The 23,023-nt window shown below is 40.3% G+C and overlaps 1 protein-coding gene across 6 annotated transcripts in view; it reads left to right on the top strand.

Moving 5' to 3' along the window:
• Positions 1–23,023, top strand: part of adamtsl3 (ADAMTS-like 3) — a 672,454-nt gene that overhangs the window by 634,376 nt on the left and 15,055 nt on the right. For all 6 annotated transcript variants that reach the window (XM_043677597.1, XM_043677600.1, XM_043677599.1 and 3 more), the window contains 4 exons: positions 1,587–1,769; positions 4,750–4,869; positions 5,641–5,853; positions 13,776–13,959. In XM_043677597.1, the coding sequence (XP_043533532.1) occupies positions 1,587–1,769; positions 4,750–4,869; positions 5,641–5,853; positions 13,776–13,959 (700 nt within the window). The remainder of the gene's footprint in view (positions 1–1,586; positions 1,770–4,749; positions 4,870–5,640; positions 5,854–13,775; positions 13,960–23,023) is intronic.

Consider the following 23,023-nt stretch of genomic DNA (forward strand, 5'->3'; position numbering starts at 1 on the left):
GGGGAGTCCAGAACTAGAGGACATAGGTTTAGGGTAAGAGGGGAAAGATATAAAAGAGACCTAAGGGGCAACTTTTTCACGCAAAGGGTGGTACATGTATGGAATGAACTGCCAGAGGAAGTGGTGGAGGCTGGTACAATTGCAACATTTAAGAGGCATTTGGATAGGTATATGAATAGGAAGGGTTTGGAGGGATATGGGCCGGATGCTGGCAGGTGGGACTAGATTGGGTTGGGATATTTGGTCGGCATGGACGGATAGGACCGTAGGGTCTGTTTCCATGCTGTACATCTCTATGACTCTACAACCTCTACTGTCCCAACAATGATGTTAAATCTCAACGTGACATACACCCCATGCACCATCATCTTCCAGATTGACAGATGTCTATTAATTTCTTTTTCTAAAATCCCTTATGATTATGATGTACTCTATCATATCTGTAAAATTCATGATTAACCCAGATTATAATATTGGCTACATTTCAAATGTACTCCCTTTGTGACATCCCAAAGTTGTGAAAAACACTATATAATTACAAGGCTTTTGATGCTTAACATGTTTGATTAGCATTAGTCTGCCTATAATTATCATGAAGACATAGACTGCTAATATCACCGTTAGAAATAATATGGTTATGATTTAATGCTTTGAATAATATTCCAAGCCCGTTGGGGAAAGAGAATTGAATTTATGCCATAATCCATTCTGTTAATGTGATATGTGAATGATAGTGCCAAATTTGATGCATATGTTTGTAAATATAAATCTTATGTAAAGTAAAACAGACAATGCTGGAAAATCACGCTGCACTTGTGGAGAGAGAAACCAAGTTAACGAGCAGAGTTCAAGTTTTGCGACAGAGTCTGAGCCAGCAGATGGAATCCAGTGTTGTCTCTTCCAAAAACCCACCATCAGGCAGTTGACTGAGCAGTGTCGGGGCAGAAACCCCACCCCACAATACCACTCCCATCCACCCAAAAAACACGACAGAGCAGACAGAAGTTGGCAGCTGCTTATTATAGTGCCACTGGGTGTGGTGGCTGTTGTTGGTAATGCACCTCCAGAAGCCCAGGGTTAACAAGGGATCTCAGGCTAAGTTGAATATGGGTCAGATGGAAGGGGTAACAGGAGTGAAGGGTGTTCGAAGGTAAGAGCAGAGATGTGGCTTTTCTTGTATTCACCCTTTCCATTTCCTGCTGGTGAGTCCCTCCATGGAGCACTTTCAACAGCCTGGCAAACATCCCCTCCCTTCAACCGTGACCCCCCCCACCCTTCCTGCTTGGCAAATTCCCTCCGTCTGCCTGCATATTAAAATGCCAGTGGAAGTGCCATGTGGCCCCTAATTGCCCTCTGAAGGACCATGATTGATGGCTAAACAGCATTCTGACCCTAGACTTAATCAGGTGGTGGTGTGAAGATCCCCACCTTACCCTCTCCCCAAAGCAATGCATCCACTTCCTGCAAACCCACCTCCAGAGGTTGAGGGCTGACATTAAATTCCAGCCAATGTTTCAGGCTAATAAATGTTACATGGCAGCATTGAGATTACTTAGCAGATCAATGATGTGTTCCTTTTCCAACAGGTATGCCTGAACCAAAGGTTATATGGCGAATGAGGGGTGGCTTGTTGGGTGGCAATTCTGTTCTCCTTCAGAACGGCTCTCTGGTGCTGAAGAATGTGACACTTGCAAATCGTGGAACTTATGATTGCATTGCCACAAATGAAATTGGACAAGCCACTGCATCCACGTTTCTGAAACTAGCTGGTAGGTCTTGTATGCTGTCATTTATCACAGGGTGGCATGGTTTACAAGGAGCAGTATTTATTACATAACAATTATCAGTGAGTATCCGTTATCACTAGACCAAAGGGGAAAGGGAAGTTGTCCCCATGCTAGTCATACATGCTTCACTATAGCCAGAGTGCAGTGATGCCCTCAGAGACCAATAACCTTTACAAAGAGGTCTGCATACCCCAAACATCATGGACTCGAAGGATCATACACTAAGATTTCATGTTTTAAGACTGTTACTGAAAAAGACATTGAAATCCACATTGACTAAACATTGTTTAGTAATAAAAACACAAAACATATTTAGAGGAGAGCTAGTAGTATTATAGCAATGTCACTGAGCCAGCAAATCCAAGGTATCACTTTGTGCTTCAAATCCTATGCTCTGTTCAGTAATGTGTTACATGTCACTCCAGATCCAGAGCAAAAATGTCTTCTGAAATACTCTAGCAAGCCAAGAATAATTAGGGATGGGCAAAAACTGTTTGCCTAGTCAGTGGTGCACATATCCCATGTAAGATTAAAAACAAACTCCAGAAAAAATATCCCCCTTACCTTCCCAACACAACTGAAAATCCCTTTCTGCATTTATGTTACACCATATCTCCACAGAATTGTAGATTTTTATTTGTTCTTTTAATTGAAGGTAAAATCAAGCATTTCATATCCCTTTCATTCTGCCCAGCAACAACCCCACTTTTGTTTCCATTTTTTTTTCATGGGATGTAGATGCCACTGGCTAGACCAATATTTATTTCCCATCGATAATTGCCCTTGTGATGCTGCTGCTAAGCTGTTTCTTTAACAGCTGCAGTCTAAATGGTGTCTATACTCTCTCAGTGCTGCTAGTAAGAGAAGACTTTGGTCCAGCAACTGTGAAGGAACGATGATCTGGTTTCCTAGGACAGTGTGAGACTTGGTGGTGAGCTTGTAGATGGTGGTGTTCCCATTGATTTGCTGCTCTTGTCCTTCTTGATAATAAAGGTGGGATTAGAATGCGTGATTGGTGTATTGTTGCAGTGTATCTTGTAGATGGTAAGCACTACAGCTACTGCAAGTCAGTGGTAGAATGAGTTGATGTTGAAGATGGTGGTTTGGTTGCCAAGCCAGTGGGTTGCTTTGACCTGGATGGCATCGAGCTTTTTGAGCATTGCTGGAGCTGCACTCATCTAGGCAAGTGGAGGATGTTGTATTTCAAATCTGACTTGAGCATTGTTGGTGGTGGGTAGACTTTAGGGAATTAGGATGTGAGTTCACCACAGACTTCCCAGCTTCAGCTGCTTGTGTGACAGTTGTATTTATGTGGCTCAGCCAGTCCAGTTTCCTGTAAAGACTCCCTTCCGAGTAGCACTGTGGTGTCCCTATACCCCAAGGATTGCTGCAGTTGAAGAAGGCAGTTGACCACCACCACCACCTCCCATGCAATTGGGAATAAGCAATAAATGCTGGCTCAGTCAGCAACACTACATCCCTTTTAAAAACTAAATAATAAAACTATTGGTGTATTGTCAGGTAGAGCTGACAATACGATCACAGACTCCATTTTACCTTGAAGTAAAAGAATATAGTTTAACAAAGGATCATCTTAGACAACCATAACTAGTTATGAAATGTAGTTTGCAGAAACTTGTGGCAGAGCTGGCACTCAAAGCAGTAACATGCTGATTTATCCACAGACTCTGTGTGCAGAACAAATGAGAAACCCAGGAGACAGCTTGAATTAAAAAAAAATTAGATTATCTGATCCTGAAAAAAATCACTAAATTCACAATGTAACATTTGTAACTGCATAATTATTATCAGATAAGATTCATGTGATATTGATTCTATCCCCTGTTGTGTAGATCTGGATTCTCATTAAAATGAGAAGACATTCCTACTCCCTAATGACTAGAGCAATTCAAGAAGGTAGTTCATCACCATCTTCTCCCAGGCAATTAATGATGAGCTTTTCCAGATCTCTCTGGTTCTGCCAGTTGCATATTCAGACACAAGGGCATCATAAACAAGATAGCTTCTGACCTACAACTACCCTGCTCCCAGATTGATGGATCTGTGAGGTCTATGGTAGAGGTAGCAACTTACATGGGCACGGCCTTCTTGCAGGAGAGTGTGAAAGACAAGTACATATTTTCCTTATAGCTGCTACGTAAAACCCTACCGTAAGAAAGGATTGCAGCTGTAGGCCTTATGCAAGGGAGCATGTCCAAGCCAAGAAAATGACTTCATCCGTTAAACACTACTTGTCTAGAAATTGGACAAGTACAATCCATTTTCTGCAACGAGGAAAATTGACCTCATTATCTAAGGAAAGAGTCAGGTTTGACTTAGAGCATCAATTCTGTTTCTAACTCCACAGATGCTGCTCTACCTGCCGAGTTTCTCCAATATTTTCCATTGTTACTTTAAATTTGCAGCATCTGCAGTTTTTGTTTTGCTTTTGTTTGGCCTCAGTATTTTTACAGTTCAACTACAGGCTGTTCTGTTAGACCAAATGATTCTGAACTAACTTTTTGTATTGAATATCTTGTCGGAGAGTGTTGCACATTTATATCCCATGCAATTAACAAAGACCAGAATGGCAAAACTAAAATGGAAGGAACCTGGATGCTGTCATTGAGTACTCAACTGCACGTTTCAGTTTGCTAATGTCACCTTGTTCAATGTCCACTCTTAGCTGGCTTACTAAATTAATTAGTTTGCAAAAGTCCGTTCTTCCATCCAAGTTGCCAAGAAAGGTATATGGGACAGTTTGATTTTGTTTTTGCTAATATGGTCCTCCAAGGAGCCAATCAGGGAACTGTTGTCGAGAATAAACAATGCAAAAGATTATTGCTCTTACAAACCTATGCGAAAAGTGGAAATTGTCATGAGGTAAGAGTGAGAGTTGCAGATTAAATTTGGCAAAAAATAAAAAGCTCTGAACAGATTCTTTCTCAACATTTTCCTTTAGAGCCAAGAACTGCTCTTCCGTTTATAGCAAACCATCAACTTAAAGAAAGGAAGCGTGTCTTAATGGCATCACAAGCTGGCTCTCCAATTACAGTTAAACAAGGAGATGTATTCCGTATAGGTGAGTCTGTGATGTATTCCGTGTAGGTGAGTTTTGCTCGTTCACTCTCTCTCTCAAGCACATAAATCAGTAATATTTGGCTACAATTAAACCTCTTTCAATGGCTTAGAAATATTAGATTTGTCATAATAGTACATGGAAATAATTAATTTGGCCTTTCTGTCTACTACTTATACTGTTCTTAAAGTGACCACTTCTATAGCAATATAGCTCTCTGGAAATAAATGGCTGAAAATATCTGGAAAAATTTGACCGTTTGTAACACTGGGACCAATTCTGATATAGATTAGTTTTAAATAGCTAAGCACCACTGCATGTTGATGCTGAATGATAATTAGCTAAACACTAAGTGTGAAGTAACACCAAGGTAGCATTTGACGGAGTATGGCATTACAAATTGATCACAAAATTTGAAGAGTTTGCATTGATTAGAGTCATTCCTCAATGAGCAGTAGATGCTTAAGGTTATTGGAGACCAATCATTTCAGCCCCGGGATATCTCTACAAGGGTTTCTCTGGGTAGTGTCCATTTTTAACAATACCTTTTCCTTTATTACTTGTAATTCACAATCTCATTACCTTAACTTTCATGTTACTTGTATTGCTAAGTATTTAAATATTATTAGAGATTAATATTTCATAGTTAGAAGATTCTTTTGTCCTTTTTGGTACAATGCTATAGTTTCCTTCATGAGAATTACCATCACACTATTTTTGGATGTACTAAATATGTTTTTTGTCTAAAGTTAGTCCTCCATATATGTTTCCTAGGTTGTCCAGTGTCTGCTAAACACAAAATGATCATCAGCTGGTATTTTGGGAATCAATCCATTCATTCAGTCCTGGGACTTGAATATAAAGTGTTGGCTCGGGGGCGTGTCCTTGAAGTGAACACAGCCTTTAAGAGGTTGGCAGGGCAGTACAAATGTCTGGCATCCAATGATACTCAGTTGCTTTCTGCCTCAGTGAATGTGAGCTTCATAGGTAAGCCAAGAATTCATTTACTTTTTTGTACCATTTATCATTCATCAACTAATACAGTATTTGTGTTAGCAAAGTGAAACTTTATGAATTATGAAGGTGAAGTCTATGTAAGAAGGCATTCAAACCTGATATATCGATTCTTCTAGCGTTCGTTAATGATACTACATGTAATACAATGTAGTTATGCTACAATATTATTTTGCTTATGTCCACCAGTGACAATCTATAATTTTTGACTACTTTTTGTTAGTCAGCCTTTTGCGTTTACATTTTTTTTGTGCATTTCCCATTCACTACGCGTTCCACAGATGTTAGCCCAAATTTTCATCCATGGTGCATGGATTGTCAGTCAGACTGTTCTCAGTGTCACAATCCTGCCTCCTGTCAGGGACTCCTGCACACGCTATTTACATGGTGCGGATCCCATGGTACGAATGGATACAAGCTAATGCTGAGGCAGGCAGGTGAGAAGGCCTGCCACAATTTACTGGGAAATCAGCACAGTTCTGTACACGAATGCCTTGTATTCTGGTCCTCACCCGTCATCCCACCCTCACACCCCCCTCCATCTCCTCCTTGTATCCTCATGCCCTATCCATATCCCCAGTTCCCCCAGTACAGTCATTATTCAATTGGTATCCACTATAGGCTGAATGTGCTACTAATAATATTGGCAGGTCTTTGTGATGCATAAACAGCCACCAAAAAACCTCTTCAAAAATATAATTTTCTAAACTTCATCAAACCTGTGTAAAATCGTTCACGATTTTCTTGACAGTTCGTTTAGCAATTCCTGCTGAGTTGAATCCACTAATAGAGTTTAAAGCTCAGCCAAACGTTGACAGTAAGATTTTGTTGCACATCTCTCCCAACAACCCCTAGAGCTAACTACATTAAGGCAGTTGAAATAAGGGAACAGATAGCCATCTTTTGTAATGATCCAAAGGTTAAACTGCTGATCAAGGAAAATATAAAATCAGAGGTAAGCTAAGACATAAAAATGTGAATGTCAGTACGGTTAAATGTAAAGGAAAATCCATAAAATAAACTACTCTAATTGTCAGAACTGTTCCATAATAGAATATAGACTTAGGACAGTACACGATAAACTTTGGCCCAATAAACTTTGGCCCATGATATTCTGCCAAACATGATACCAAATTAAACTGAATCCTTCTGCCTGCCCATGGTCTATATCCCTCCGTTCCTTGCTTATTCATGTGCTTGTCTAAAAGTCCCTTAAACGCCCCTATCAAAGTTGCCTTCCCCACTATCCTGAGTTGTGTATTCCAGACACCTATCACTCTGTGTAAAAAGCTTGCCTCTTACATTTTCTTTGAATGCTCCCCCCTTACCTTAACTGCATGTCCATTAGTACTAGACACTTCAATGCTGTTCATTTAATGGTTACTTACAAAACCAGATCAAAACCCAATGATTAATCACTCTATTTAACTTAACATATGCTATTACATTTGAACAGGCAAAGTTATCAACACCTTGTCAACATCTTTTTTAATAAATTCCTGAATCCAGACTAGGCTTCCCTTATGGCTCTTCTGAGATGCTGTAAGTCACAGCTTAACCCAAGATGGACTCAATTGCGTGGAAATATCAAGGGTGTTTGCCCAACCCCACAATGGAATAGGAAAGGACATGTTTGCTGTACTGTGGTTCGCTATCCAAACTCCTATCCTGCTCATATAAAAACCCACACAACAAGAATGAATGTGAGAATCCTGGAATCAGGTCATGCCTGATATTTGTCAATCTTGTTCATCTCCACCCATCTTCCTGTGCACGTACTGAACTGATTCCATAACGCAATAGGTGTAAATAATTAATGGTAAGTTTGGCTTGAAATAAGGCTGACGTGGGCATGCTACTTTCTGCAGTATTTATATTACACTTTTCATAACTGGAATAACTGCACAGAGGCCGGTATCCCATCACCAAGTCACCCTTTATGTACATGTGCACAGTACATGGGCTCTGACCAGCCAGCCCAGAGCTAGTCCCTAGACTGAGGAGATTCTCTGAATCTTCTGTTTATTTTTTTTTCTTTTTTCAGAACCTCTGACACTCCTGTTTTTCTTTCCCTTTTTTTCTATTAACACCAACACTACCGCGTAACTGCGATAGTGCTTTTTTTCCCCAGCACCCATGGTGTGTGTGTGTGTGTGTGTGTGTGCAGGTGTGAGACACAGTGAGAGACACAAAGTGCACGAATCTTTATTCAATTTCCACCACCAGGAAGATAGGAAAACACCCGGGTGGCATCTTCTGTTTATTTCTTTTTTTTCTCTTTTTTTTTATATAATTTAATCCCCACACTACCACCTAACTGCAGTAGTGCTTATTTTTTCCCCAGTACCCATGGTGTGTGTGCGCAGGTGTGAGACACAGTGAGAGACACAAAGTGCACGAATCTTTATTCAAATTCCACCATCAGGAAGATAGGAAAACACCCGGGTAGCCAGTGACAAACACTGCCCTTCACATTAAAGGGCAGTGCTGTGTGATCAAAACAGTGAAGGAGAGGGTAGGGACTAAATCAAAATGGAGTTGGAGGGAGAAATGATGCACTCCACTCCCTGCGGCGCCCACTTCTCCCTGAACAACTCCAGGGTGTTGGTGGACACTGCGTGCTCCTTCTCCAAGGCCACCCGGGCCCTAACGTAACCGCGGAAGAGGGGCAATCTTCTGTTTATATGTGTCAGCCAGGGCTCCTTGATTGGCTCAGGTTTACAACACCAATGAAGGATCTCATAGTCAATGAGACCCACCTGGTCCTCATTTCAGACACTGCAGTAACTTTATTAAATATCATGTTCATAGATCAACATCAAACATGAAAGGAAAGAGCAAAGTATTCCACAGGCACATAAATAAAAGAAAAATCAGGATGAGAAAAGGATCACTACAGGGTACACATAATATAATCACTGGTAATAGCAAAGGCATGCCAGAACTATTAAATCATTAGTTTGCCTCAGTGTTTACTGTGTGTCTAATATAATAAGTACCATGTCAGCTGAAGAGATTAAAAAAGAAAAATATCTAAGGTGGAAAGAGAGGAGGTAATTGATAAATTTATCAAACTTCGAGGGGAATAAAACTCCAGCTTTGATAAACAGCATCCACACAGATTAAAGGCAATTAAGGAAGAGGAAGCGGAGACACTTAAACTGAAAGTATAATCAGAAATGGTTAGCCATTAGAAATGGGCCATCATGTTCACTAAGCTCATTGACTTTTCTGAAGATATTAACAGAGAACTTAAGCAATAGTAATGAAGTGGCCATGCTACATTTGAACTTCCAAAAAGCCCATGACAAAGTCCCATGTAGTAAACTCATGATTGATGTCAGATTTTGTGGAGGAGGCAAACAATTAACAGAATGGAAATTCCGAAGAAGACTCCCTGGACCCGAAGTATTAACTCTGCTTTCCCTCCGTGGATGCAGCCAGATGCTGTACATTTCTATGACTCTATGTCCTCCTGAGGTTTTCCAGCACTTTCTGTTTTTGTCACAGAATGGAAGCTAAACTGGCTACAAAAGGAAAAATAGTGAGATAAAGGCAACTCCCCATGCTAATGTATTTGGAAAGTGGTGTTCCACAAGAATTTCTGCTAGAACCACTGTGGTTTGCAATTTACATAAACATTGAGGCTTGTGAGATTGGAAGTACAATTTCAAACTGTGGAAAGGACAACAAATTGTAGTGCAGTTTATTCAGTGGAAGATTGTGATTAAAATACAAGAAGACATTGATCAACCTGTGCTCTGAGTATGTAATTGGCATATTAATTTCAGTATAAACTGAGGTTTGTATTGTGATGTGATGCATAGCGTGAAGAATAAGGAGGACACATCTTCCTTGAAAAATATGAACTGAATTATACAGGAATCCATGACCAAATCAGCACAGGACTTATATGCTTAATGGTAAGGTCCTGGGGAGTGTTACCAAACAAAGAGACCTTGGGTGCAAGTTCATAGTTTCTTGAAAGTGGAGTCACAGGTAGACAGGATAGTGAAGAAGTCAGTGCATTGCGTATAGGAGTTGGGATATTGGTTAGGCCACTTTTGGAATACTGTGTTCAATTCTGATCTCCCTGCTATATGAAGGATGTTGTTAAACTTCAAGGGATGCAGAAAAGATTTACAAGGATGTTGCCAGGGCTGGAGGGTTTGGGCTATAAGGAGACACTCAGTAGGCTGAGGCTATTTTCCCTGGAGTGTCAGAGGCTGAAGGGTGACCTTATAGAAGTTTATAAAATCATGAGCATGGACAGAGTGAATTGTCAAGGTTTTTTTCCTGAGGCAGGAGAGTCCAGAATTTGAGGGCATAAGTTTAAGGTGAGAGAGGAAAGATTTAAAAGGGACCTAAGGAATAACGTTTTCACATGGAAGGTGCATGTATGGAATGAGCTGTCAGAGGCGATGCTGGAGGCTGATACAATTACAACATTTAAAAGACATTTGCATGGCAACATGAATAGGAAGGGTTTAAAGCGATATGGACTAAATGCTGGCAAATAGGATTAAATTATTTTAGGATATCTTGTCGGCATGGACGAGTTGGACCGAAGTGTCCACTTCCGTGTTGTACATCTTTATGGCACTATGATTCCAAACAACTATTGGGGTCATTTCTGGAGGAATTTGAAAAGTGGAAAACTTTTGTTAAACATCTGAGACATCTTGCTCAGATTATATCTGGAGCATTGTGCTCAGCCCTGTTGTTCATATTATAAAACAGAGACCTTGAAAATGCACTAGAATGATAGAAGACAATGAAGGGTTATAGCTACCAAGAAAACTGCCTTTAAACAATGAAGGCTGAAGGATGATCAAGGTCTCTAAGGTGATGAAAGGGTTTGAGCAGGTAAGTGCAGGGAAGATGTTCCCACTTGTGAGGAACACCAGGTATTGATATCACATAGTAATCTTAGAAAAATTACTGGCTAATAAATCCCAAAGAAATTTGGGATGTGAAGCTCACTACCACAAACCGCCATTGTGGTAAATAGTATAGATACGTTTAATAGCAGACTAGGTCAACACACAAGGGAGAGAAAGGATGAGAAGTATATCCTGATCGAGTCAGATGAAATAGGATTGATAAAGCATGAACTGATATTGTTTTGCTTAGCCAAATAATCTGTTTCTATGAATAAAATACCATGAAATTCTATCTAAGTCATATCATAACCCTAAAGCAAGGTAAGTTCTATTAAATCAGGCAATCACCCCAAAAGGAAGATACTTTCAATGATATAGAGCCTTAATATTTTTAGGAAATATCCTTTCATTTCAAACAAATTTATTTACTTTTGGAATATTGCCAATGCTGTTACGATGGTAGTTGTAGGAGTTAACATTTTGAGGAAGGGTCACTAGACTCGAAACATGAGCTGTTTCTCTCCACGGATGCTGCCAGACCTACTGAGTTTCTCCAGCAATTTCTGTTTCTGTTTGTTTCAGATCTCTACTATCTGCAGTTCTTTGGAATGTATTATTGTGGGGTGATAAGTATTGAGCCAAAGTTGATCAGCAAGCTAAATTGAATGCTTAACTCTGAAGTAAGACAGACTCAAATAAAAAGGTCCAAAGCAGGAAACTATGGGTCAGGAGAAGGTGATACTTACTCATGCTGAAGTAATTATTTTTGTGACTGAACCTTTGCAGCTCTTTTTCTGCTTATGCTTTTTTTTTAATGGCCTGTCAAATACTTCAGTGACATTCAGTTATTCTAGTAACCACATACAATTTTCACAGCTGTAAGTGGCTAAAAATTGCCATATTTTTCTGAAAATTTTGTGCCACAGGGACTTTGAACAGAAATAAATCAACATCACACCTAATTGCCACACTGGAGACCCTTGCGTATGGAAGTTGGTAGGACATGTTGAGGTTGCACAGCACGTTGGTGAGGCCCCTCCTGGAGTACTGCTATATGAAAGATATTAGTAAGTTGGAGTGGGGTCAGAAAAGATTTACCAGGATGTTGCTGGGAATGGGCGATTTGAGTTAAGCTGGACAGGCGCACACGTTTTTTCACTGGAGCGCTGATCAAGCGGTCACCTTACCAAGGTTTATAAAATCATGAGGGTCATAGATAAGGGGACTAACCCTAAGATGGGCGAGTACAAACCTAGGGGGCATATTTTTAAGGTGAGAGGAGAAAGATTTAAAAGGACATGAGGGGCAATTTCTTTACGCAGAGAGCAGTTCATGTATGGAATGAACTGCCAGAGGAAGTGGTGGATGCAGGTACAGCTACAACATTTAAAAGATATTTGGACAGGTCCATGAATAGGAATCGTTTGGAGAGGTATAGGCCAAATGCAGGCAAGTGGGACTAGTTTAGTTTGGGAAACCTGGTCAGTGTGGACTAGTTGGACTGAAAGGTCCGATTCAATACTGTATGATTCCATGAGTCTATAAATTAAATATTCTTTCATAAAATGTGACCGAGTTACAACTTACGATCTGATGGTTACCTCAAGTATTGGTGGTATTCTCCAAAAAGTCCAAGCAACTGTGACCTGCTCGATCTGATTCACCTTATTTGTTGATTTAATTTGTTTGTGTTTGAGAAAGGATGGTCTTGGTGAATTTGCATCAATGCTTCATTAAACTCACTAACTTACATTAGCTTTTAAGTTTTATCTGCAGCTTGAGACATCAACAATTAATAGAGATAGACGCTTTAATTTATATCTGCTCCAGGAGATTGGTACACAGCAGACAGTGAGTGAGGGAAATTACCTTATCATGCCACCTTTAAGACTCCTATACTACTTGCTTTTTGCATTTACAAAGTGATACAAGGGTCAACATTTTGTCTTCACTGCCTGAATGATGTGCATTGTGACACAGAGGGAAGAATTGGCTGTGAGGGTTTCACTCCAGTAACAATTGATTCAATTAGGGACATATGATCCTTCCCTTTCATACTCTGATGTGCCTGGAAGAGCCATAATGACTACATAGTAAAGGTGGAAAACTCTACCCCATGGAGTCTTTTGGGTGAAAGTATGAAAATCACTCATGATATTTCAGGGCCATGTTATTGTCTCTAACCTGCACTCTCAGTAAAATCTCCTCTCATCACTTAGAGTTTCTTACCATCTCATTTTATATCACTTTTTAGATTATCAGATTAAGGATGTTTTTGATATTTGAGGGTTACCAGGCTAGATGTCAAGTCTGTCACAAATAGTCTAAACTCCACTCTAAAGTTATATGTTTCTCCCCAGTCTCAGGGGAACCCATAATCAATGTGAATGGTTTCAAGTTACAAAATGTTTTAGCGATTTCACTGTTATTCCCAGCCTAATTACACTGCAGGACAGCAAATGTCAGAATCATTTGGCATCACTAATTCCAACACCTGCCATCTGAGGAAGATATTGTTTAGATCAATACTCGGGCCAAGTTTATAGACAGTTGAACAACCTGGTTCCACTTAATAAACTAAACCAAGGAAGGACATTTTCACCCAACCACCTTACAGGTTACATCCCTATTTCCCCATGCACAACCCCATGCTTAAGATACTATTGTGATTAATACAAACACAACTGAACTTATTCTGTGTCATAAACTATGAAAAATCACTGAAGATAGGTTTTGCTTATGATTTTTTTCACATTTTACCAAAATAAAGTTTACCATGAATTGAACCATTCCTCTGTTTCACATCATAAAACTTACGTTTATGTTTCTACATTGTCAACAATATCTGTTTTTTATCTTGTGTTTATAATCTTGTATTTTTAACTTTGAACCTTTGAACTAGGGTTTTATGCTCCAAAAGACTGAAGAAACTGTCCAAAGGAATTATTATTATTATTTCTGTGACAGCATTCTAATTCTCTCAAGTTATTGTTGACTTCTTTCCTGAATCAGATTTCATGTGGGCGCCCGGCAACTGGGGTGCCTGCACTGCAACCTGTGGCAATGTAGGAGTCCAACAACAGAAACTGCTCTGCCTGAATACGAATGGAATTGAGGTGAATGAGTCAGCATGTTATGAACTTCCCAAACCTCCCTTGCTGACTGAACCATGCAACACTCAGGATTGTCCAGCCAGGTAAGAGTGTCACTTTTGTTCCATTGGTGAAAGGACTTCTGCATAAGTTTCATGCAATTAATTTGGCTGAGTCCATGCTCAGCGAGTGGCAGGGAATCGGATGAGCTACACCAAGTGCTAATATGTAACGTCAAGGTGTTAGTGTGAAATATGCACACAATGGCACATGCAAGTTAAATTTGTCAAAATGCACAGGTGGTGGATTTTGATCTTCTCCACCCAGTAGAATGAACTTTGTGGGCGGCACGGTGGCACAGTGGTTAGCACTGCTGCCTCACAGCGCCAGAGACCCGGGTTCAATTCCCGCCTCAGGTGATTGACTGTGTGGAGTTTGCACGTTCTCCCCGTGTCTGCATGGGTTTCCTCCGGGTGCTCCGGTTTCCTCCCACAGTCCAAAGATGTGCAGGGCCGGGTGAATTGGCCATGCTAAATTGCCCGTAGTGTTAGGTAAGGGGTAAATGTAGGGGGATGGGTGGGTTTCGCTTCGGCGGGGCGGTGTGGACTTGTTGGGCCGAAGGGCCTGTTTCCACACTGTAATCTAATCTAATCTAATCTAATCTAAACTTATGTGAAGGGAGGAGAACTCCAATAGAAGAAAAGATTTGAGTGGGTCTTTTTAAAGGATCCCAATGTCTGATTTTTTAGTCAATTGTGGATACACTGCATTTTGTTTGCAGGCACAGGGGTGGTTGCAAAACATATTGAAATTTTCCAGACTCTGTTAGCTTAAGGGTATCCAGGCAGGTAAGTGGAGTGAGTTGCAAGGGTTCAAGGCCAATTTCTGTTCTTAAGTCTTGCTGTGCCAATCACTGGAAGTTCATAAGAAACTCTACTGTCTACATTATGAGAGACATCCTCAAAGAAGTCAAGTAGGTTTATTTGCAAGGATCTTTCCTTCTGAAAAGCTGCCCTTTTCTGTTATTCTTGTTCCTGATGTTTGGCTGATGAGCATTGAATTGATCATTTAGCATCAACTGACCTGGTTTACAATTTAAACAGAGCATAATAGTTAACTGCCAGTCATCATTAACTGGTACATTCTTCAGGACAATGCATGCACCAATCAGAGTTTAATTGTTACCCAAACAGCATTTTCCTCTCAGACAGTATGTTGGTGAAGATGTTAGTTTTCCCCTGAAATTGGTGTTCTTGTGTATTGTCCTGAGCACAATAAAAGGCTTTGGCACAACATGTCTTTTATCAGTAATACTCGAGACCTGTTCTTCCATAGATCAGCTTCGCCATCTGCCTGAAACCTGTTGTTTCCAGCTGTGGAATCTTGCCAGCGTTGTAAATTCCTTTTTGCTGTCAGTTATTGCTCAACAAATTATCATCCTGTTTTCCATTAGACTTCTCAAATATTCCATCTGTTTGGTTTTATTGACTAGTTTGAATCCCTTTTCACTTATCAAGAACCACTGCCATGCTGATTTTTAAATCTTCCAGAGTCTTTATATTATATTGTGACGGAAATAAATTAAAAATATGGAGCAAGTCAAGAACAGAAAGTGAAGTCAGCATTACCATCAGCAACAGTGAAAATTGATTTACATAGCACCATTAACATATAATATATCCCTAGGTTCTTTATAGACTTAGAGAATTGACTTTTCAGAATTGGAGAAATGCTGACATCTTAGAGCCATAAGACCTTAAAATATAGGAACAGAATTAGGCCATTTGGCCCATTGAGTCTGCTCTGCCATTCTAGCATGGAGAAAGGGAGAGGTGAGTGGATAGGTAGAGATGGAGCCCAGAGAGAGCGAAAGGTGAAAAGAGAAGATAAACAAGGAGATTAGGGAATCAGGTCAGGACAGAAGAAAAGCTGAATAAGGGATAATAAGAGCTAAGAGTGAGAAAATGGGTTAGCTGTGCTGAATGCAACCCATATAATGCGATAATGGCCCTAGGAGTATGTGGGAATTGGTGACCCTTCTAAAAGCAACCAATATCACAACAGGACCAGCTGTGGTGTGAATGGAAAAAGCTGGGAAGGAAGGACTCCGACTTAGCTTGCGCTAAGACTCACTGGAACATTACAACAGGCTCAAGACAGAAATGTTGCCATGGGAACACAGTGCTGTGTTGAAGTGGCAGGCAGCGAGAAGCTCAGGGTTATTTTTCCAAAGAGAGGATAGGTGTTTTGCAAAGTGGTCACCCAGTCTGCAATGGAGACCACATTGTGTGCAGCAAATACAGTAGACTAGAGTGACCTTGGAAGTACATCTGGGGCCTTGAACACTGAGGAGGGAGGAAGTAAATGGGAAGGTGTTACGCCTTCTGCGATTGCATTGGGAGGGGCCTTCACAGGACATGTTGGGAATGGAAGTGGAGTGGATCAAGGTGTCCTAGGGAGAACAATCCCTGCGGAATGTTGACAAGGAAGGGGGATGGGTAATATATGTCTGGGTGTGGCACGCTGCTGGAGGTGATGGAAATGGTGTCTTACAATTCTTTGGATGAGGAGGCAGGTGTGGTGGTAAGTGAGGTCCAGAGGGACGCTGGTATTGTTGTAGGAGGATGGGGAAGGGGTGAGGGCAGAAATGCGGGAGATGAGTTGAACATGATTCTTTGGTTGAGGAAAGAGGTAGACATTTCTCAGGGTCCTCCCTTCGGAAGATAGTATTGTCAGAACAGATGTAGCAGAAACCATGAGAATGGGAGGAGTCTATACAGGAAGCAGGGTATGAGGATGTATAGTCAAAGTAACTGGGAGTCAATGGATTTATAGTGTATTTCAGTGACCAGCCTATCTCTAGAAATGGAAACAGATGTCGAGGAAGGGAAGACAAAGTTAAAAATCACACAACACCAGGTTATAGTCCAACAGGTTTATTTAAAAGTACAAGCTTTCAGAGCACTGCTCATTTGTCAGGTAGGATTACAACCTGGTGTGTGATTTTTAACTTTGTCCACCCCACTTTGACATCTGTTTCCATTTCTAGAGAAAGGCTGGCCATCGATATACACTACCAATCCATTGACTCCCAGTTACCTTCACTGGACATGCTCACACCCTGCTTCCTGTATAGACTCCATCCTATTCTCATGGCTTCTGTCACATCTGTCCAACACCGGCTCCTCCACATTGAGGAGAGGAAGGGAAGGGAGGATCAGAGATGGATCAGGTGTAAGTGAGAGGCAGTAAAATTCCTTTTATGATGAAGTAAATTGGGTGACATTAAAGGGTTCAATATAGATCTGCTACATGTAAGGCAAGGTTTAGTGCATACTCTTACCTGTCAAAAGACATATGTGCTTAAGTGGAATTTACTGTATGAAATCACTACCATGTTACAAATTGGCTCTTCACTTCCAGCAGCCAGAGCAATGGAAATTAATGAAGTGTGATTGAATAGTTAGCTGTGAAATAGAGAAGAGAACAATACAAGAGAAGCCTTCCACCTTGGCTTATTAGAATTGACTCTATTAGGTTTCAGCATGCTGGTTACAAAGGACTGATTGCTGTGTTTTTCTCTAAAACTACAATTTCAATGTAAATTGACAAGCAGGAGCTGTATCAATACAGAAGGTTGCAGTCACACATAATGACCGGGTGTGAATCTGGCATTTTATTACATTTTCCCAAAACGCATTCACCGGTTTAGTGATTTTTTTTTCCTAAAAAACACACATTCCTAGAATTCTTCCCTAATCAGGAGTACCTTTACCTCCATTGGTGTTTGCGGTAATTGAAGAAAGTCACCTTATCAAGGGCATTTCAGCATGGGCAATAAATGTCGTTGGTCTTTCCAGTAATGCCCAGGTCATGAAAATGAATTTAAAGAAATAGAGTTGCCTGATCATCAAGTGAATACCAGGTTTACCAATTGTGCCTTATGTCTGCTGTTAACCATATGATTCATTCTTTATACTCAATTAAGTTTTCCTCACAGCTTCATTTATGCATTGTGAATGAACATCCAGTCTATTTTGCGGTCTTGGGAAAAACAATGAAGTGGCTGGCCACTCAGTCTATCCTTTTGAAGAGAGATCATCATGACCTGTTTCTCTCCTCAGGAGATGTCTGATCTGCTGAGTATATCCAGCATTTTGTTTTTGATTTACCCAACTTTTTGTTTGATAGTTCATAAACTACAGCAACTCACCTTGGCCCCTTTGACAACACCTTCCAAACCCCCATCTCCACCCTGTGAAAGACCAAGGGGGTAGAACACCATCATCTGCAAGTTCCCTTGACCTCAAACTAAGCCATTGCTCCTTCACTGTCCCTGGGAATCACAATCCCAGAACTTAAACAGCTTAGTGGGGGTAGCTGCAGCGTCATAGACTGCAGTGGTTCAAGAAGGCAGTTCAGCACCACCTTTTCAAGGGTAATTACAAGTGGGCAATAATTGGGCAATAATTGCTGACCTAGCGGGTGATATCCATATTCAATAAAAAAACAGTTTTGAAAATGGTAACACTGTGGCTGTCACTTTCAGACATTTCTCCATTTCCCTAAAACCTGAGATACAGCTAATTCCTCCTTCCTCTGGAAAAGTCTGTCCAGATAGTCTTGAAGTTGTTTTTTTATCTTCCTCACCACACCTTCCTACCTAGCTTTGTGTCAACTGCAAACTTAATATATTACATTTAATATAACTTACATTGCATTGATTCCCACAATAAAATTGTTGATTCATATTGTGAATGACTGGGGTGAAAATACTGATCGTTACAGTACCCCACTAAGCACTGCCTCCCAACATGAAATTGACTCATTTATTATTAATCTGTGCTATCTGTCTGTTTGCCAATTCCTCATTCATACCAGTATGTTTCTCCTATCACATGTGCTTTAATTTTGCTAACCAACATCCATCAGGCTCTTTGTGAAAAGCCTTCTAAAAATTCACAAACGTGGCATGCACCAACTCCCATTTATTAATCCTGTTAGTAGCTTCCCAAAAAACTTCAACTGCTTCATCAAACACAATTTCCCATTCACAAGTCCACGCTGACTATGCCCAGTGGGATCATTATTACCCAAATGTCCGTTTATCACTCCTTATTTCATAGATTCCAGTATTTTTGTTGTAAAGACTAGGAGGTCTGCAGTTTCCAGTTTTCTGCCCCACCCTCTTAAATATTTGCATCCTTTAATCTGCAAGAGCATTCCAGAATCTAATAAATTTTGTAAGATGATCATTAATGCATCCACTATCTCCAGAGCCATCTCTTTCCAAACCCGTTCTGGCTGGTATGTGTTTCGGACCTGCCTCCTTGCCCTACCTGTGGTTGAGAATGGGATCTGCCTTTGGGTAGAAAACCAAAAAGAAGAAGATGCCCACGAACTGAGAGATCTCAGTTTTAATATCTTATTGATTTGTTGTCGAGTATTGTCAAATTCAAGTTCTGAGCACAGTGCCTCAGTGGTTAGCACTGCTGCCTTACAGCGGCAGGGACTCGGGTTTGATTCCAGCCTCGGGTGACTGTCTGTGTAGAGTTTGCACATTCTCCCTGTGTCTGGGTGGGATTCCTCCCACAGTCTGAAGGTGTGCAGGAATGAAGATTCTCTTAAGTGAAATCTGGTAGCAGTACATGTCTCTAAAGTAAGTGGACTTGGTCACAAGAATTAAAACTCTCAGAGTTTTAGTTACCTATTTTCTGTGAATTGGCCATGCTAAATTGCCCATAGTGTTCAGGGATATGTAAGTTAGGTGCGTTAGTCAGGGGTAAGTGTAGAGTAATAGGGCGGGGGAATGGGTCTGGGTGACTTCCTCTTCAGAGGGTCAGTGTGGAATTGTTGGGCTGAAGGGCCTGTTTTCACACTGTAGCGATTCTATTCTATTTTATTCTAAGTACAGTCTTGGTGCAATATATTTTCAAAATTGAACTTACACAGCCGGTGAATATCTGTCACCTCTAATGTTTTCACTTGATAAAGCACTGTGTGATGTGCATAGAAATCATTACTTCTATTATATGTATCTTTAAACTAGAAGAGAAAGAATTTACAAATGTTTATTCTGTTTAGTTCTCTGGGTTTGGAGAATCTGCATAAAATGGTTTTCTGCTGTCATAAATTCTTATGCCAAACACTTGCTTCTAATTTTACCCATGTGTATATCTTCTGAACTTCACTTGCAGTGCTAATTTAATATGTTAAATTGTCAGCATGCCTTGAATACCCCTCGAGATTCTACTGCACAATGTGTTCTTTCATGCTTGCCTTGTGTAATAATCTGAACTCCAGCTGTAATGAGCTATTGGTTCCAACCCAGGTTCAAACTTCCAGTGCAACCTCCAAATTTGCTGTGACTCTAATATGAACACCATGGTATGGGTGCTTTTTAGGATGTGAGTGAAATTAAATTGGAAGTGAAACTCAGAAGAAGTCATGTCATCGTCTTGACAACCTGCTGGTTTTACTACAGTGCAGCCTAATTTCAGGCCATCTGCTTTATTTAACACAGAAAGTGGCATGGTTGTGTGTTTTTTAAAAATTGCAACATTTAATTTGCCATTTAAATGGAATGAAGATTCTCTTAAGTGAAATCTGGTAGCAGTACATGTCTGTAATGTAAGTGGACTCAGTTACATGAATTACAACTCTCAGAGCTTTAATTACTTGTTTTCTGTTTTCTTATCAGTGAGTGGAACACTGCAGTTATCAGAGTAACCACTTTCTTTTAAAGATGCTTTAAGTGTAACTGCACACCTTCTCAGAGTGTTGGTGCTGTATGAGGCTAATGCTTGATCTGCTGGATTTCTGATGAGCAGATCCATGCAGATGTGAGCAGCCAGAGCATTGAAGGCCAGGAAGGTTTTTTTTTAATTATTCATTCACAGGATGAGGGTGCCACTGACTAAGCCAACATTTATTGCCAATCCCTAATTGCCCAGAGTGCAGTTAAAAGCCAACCACACTGCTGTGGGTCCGGAATCGCATGTAGGCCACACCAGGTAAAGATGGCAGTTTCCTTCCCTAAGAGGCATTAGTGAACCAGATGGGTTTTTCTAACAATCAACAATGGATTCATGGTCATCATTAGACTCTTAATTCCAGATTTTTAAAAAAATTAAATGCAGATTCCACCATCTACCATGGCAGGATTCGAACCTAGGCCCCCGGGTCTCTGGATTAACAGTCCAGTGATAACACCACTAGGCCAATGCTTCCCCCTATTTTTGGCGCATTGAGTCTGAAATGTGAGAGGGTAAGAAAGGGTCAGAAGAAAGCTGTGGAGGAAGATTGAAACCAAGTAAGAGGCATATGGAGAGTATGAGAGAAGAAAAGGAAACTGAGCTAAAGAATAACTTAGACCACAGAGTTTGCAGGATCTCACTGTGTGTAAATTGGCTGTCCCTATACAAACAGTGAAATGTTTCTGAATGCTCCATTGATCAGGAAGCAATTTGGGAAATTCTAGAGGACACTTCATGAATGACAATTTTTGATTCTTTCTGCCTTTATTGTGTTTTTACTTTTTTTGCATTTAAGTTTATTTGAAGGAGGTTAAAGTTGAAGGACAAAATTGTCCAAGGTATATTCTTAGCTTCCATTTCACTACCAGCAGTGAGGTTCAACTATATACAAGAGATATCATTGACAAAAGCAGAAATTGCTGGAGAAATCCAGCAAGTCTGGCAGCATCTATGGAAAGAAAGCAGTGTTAACATTTCAAGTCTAGTGACCCTCCTTCAGAACTGGAGATCTTGGATTTTACCATGTATTGAATGTTTCTGTAACCAGGCGATCAGCTCCTCAGAAATTGAAGACATCCGCATTCCTCAGCATCAAGATGGGTATGACATCTGGGCTTGGTCGGACAAGTGTCAAATAGTGTTCAAGCCACAGAAATGCCAAGGAATGATGATCTCCAGCAAGAGAATCCAACCGTCTCTCTCACCTAGAGAGACTAGGGCGGCAAATACATAGGAACGCTACCTGCAACTTCTCCGAGTCACTGATTTGAAACTTTATTGACAGCATTGTCAGTGGACATCAATGGTTGAAGAGAGCAGCTCACTATCACCTTCCCAAGGATAATTTGGAATGAGCAATAAATGTTTGCCAAACCAGTAATCCTTCAAATTAAAAAAAAAATTGAGTAAGCTAAACAACATATATATTGCAACTCAAACATCAAAAATTGTCCCAAAATGCTTCAGAATCAAAACAAAAAGAAATTCAAGCCATCATTTCTGTCATCCTAATGAACATGTGATTGTTTGAAACTTTGTCAAATACAGACCAAAAAGGTTGTATTTATTGTTAGAGTTGAATCTCATTCTGTTAAAGGTTGGCACAGAATGCTGATTTTATAAAAGTTGTCTGTTAGCCAAAAAAAATGTATTGATAAATGAGAAACATCAGGCAATCAAAACACTGAGAAACATATTGTCAAACCATTCCCAATATGAAAAGGCTCTATTGTCAGTTCATCAAAGATACAAAGTCAAAGATCCATTCCAAACTGCAGGATTATTAGATAGACTCCAAGGAATGGTGGAAGATTGCAAAAATATGTTTCCAACATAAGGACCTGATAGACCTCTCTCTCATTCTGTGAAGGTGGTGTCCCATGCCTCATTTTTATGGATGTTGCTAAATCAAGTCTGTCACCCAAAATTGAAGATCTCGTACCAAATATTTCATTTAACCCAGTAACTCCACCAGCCAAGTGAAGAATCACGCTCATGAAAGATCATTGTGTTGAAAACCTGGATCCCAGAAAAATTGCTAACCCCAAAGGCACAGGTTGTTGGTCTGTCCAAACACTCTTTGTGTAACCAGCTGCTCTTTTGCTCATCTATTTCAACTAACGCTGCCAAATGGTTTCCCAAATCAATAAAAAGCTACAAACCTCATGTGCAACTGCAATAAGGAGTCAAGGTCAGACTCTGATAACTATGTCCCAGAATCTCTCCTGCCAATTATGTCAAAACTGTTTAAAAGAATAAAGAGCAAGAAGCTGTTAAGTGATCTCAATCTCAACAAGTTATTGTTTGCTTGCCAAGTTGGCAAAGAAACAAAACAGCAATTCACATTCTCAATTTCATTGTCCAAACCCAAGGCTGTTTTATCTAATAGCCAGAGTTAAAATGAGAGCAGTTC

This window comes from Chiloscyllium plagiosum, chromosome 36 (genome assembly GCF_004010195.1).
Source record: "Chiloscyllium plagiosum isolate BGI_BamShark_2017 chromosome 36, ASM401019v2, whole genome shotgun sequence".
NCBI lineage: Eukaryota > Metazoa > Chordata > Chondrichthyes > Orectolobiformes > Hemiscylliidae > Chiloscyllium > Chiloscyllium plagiosum.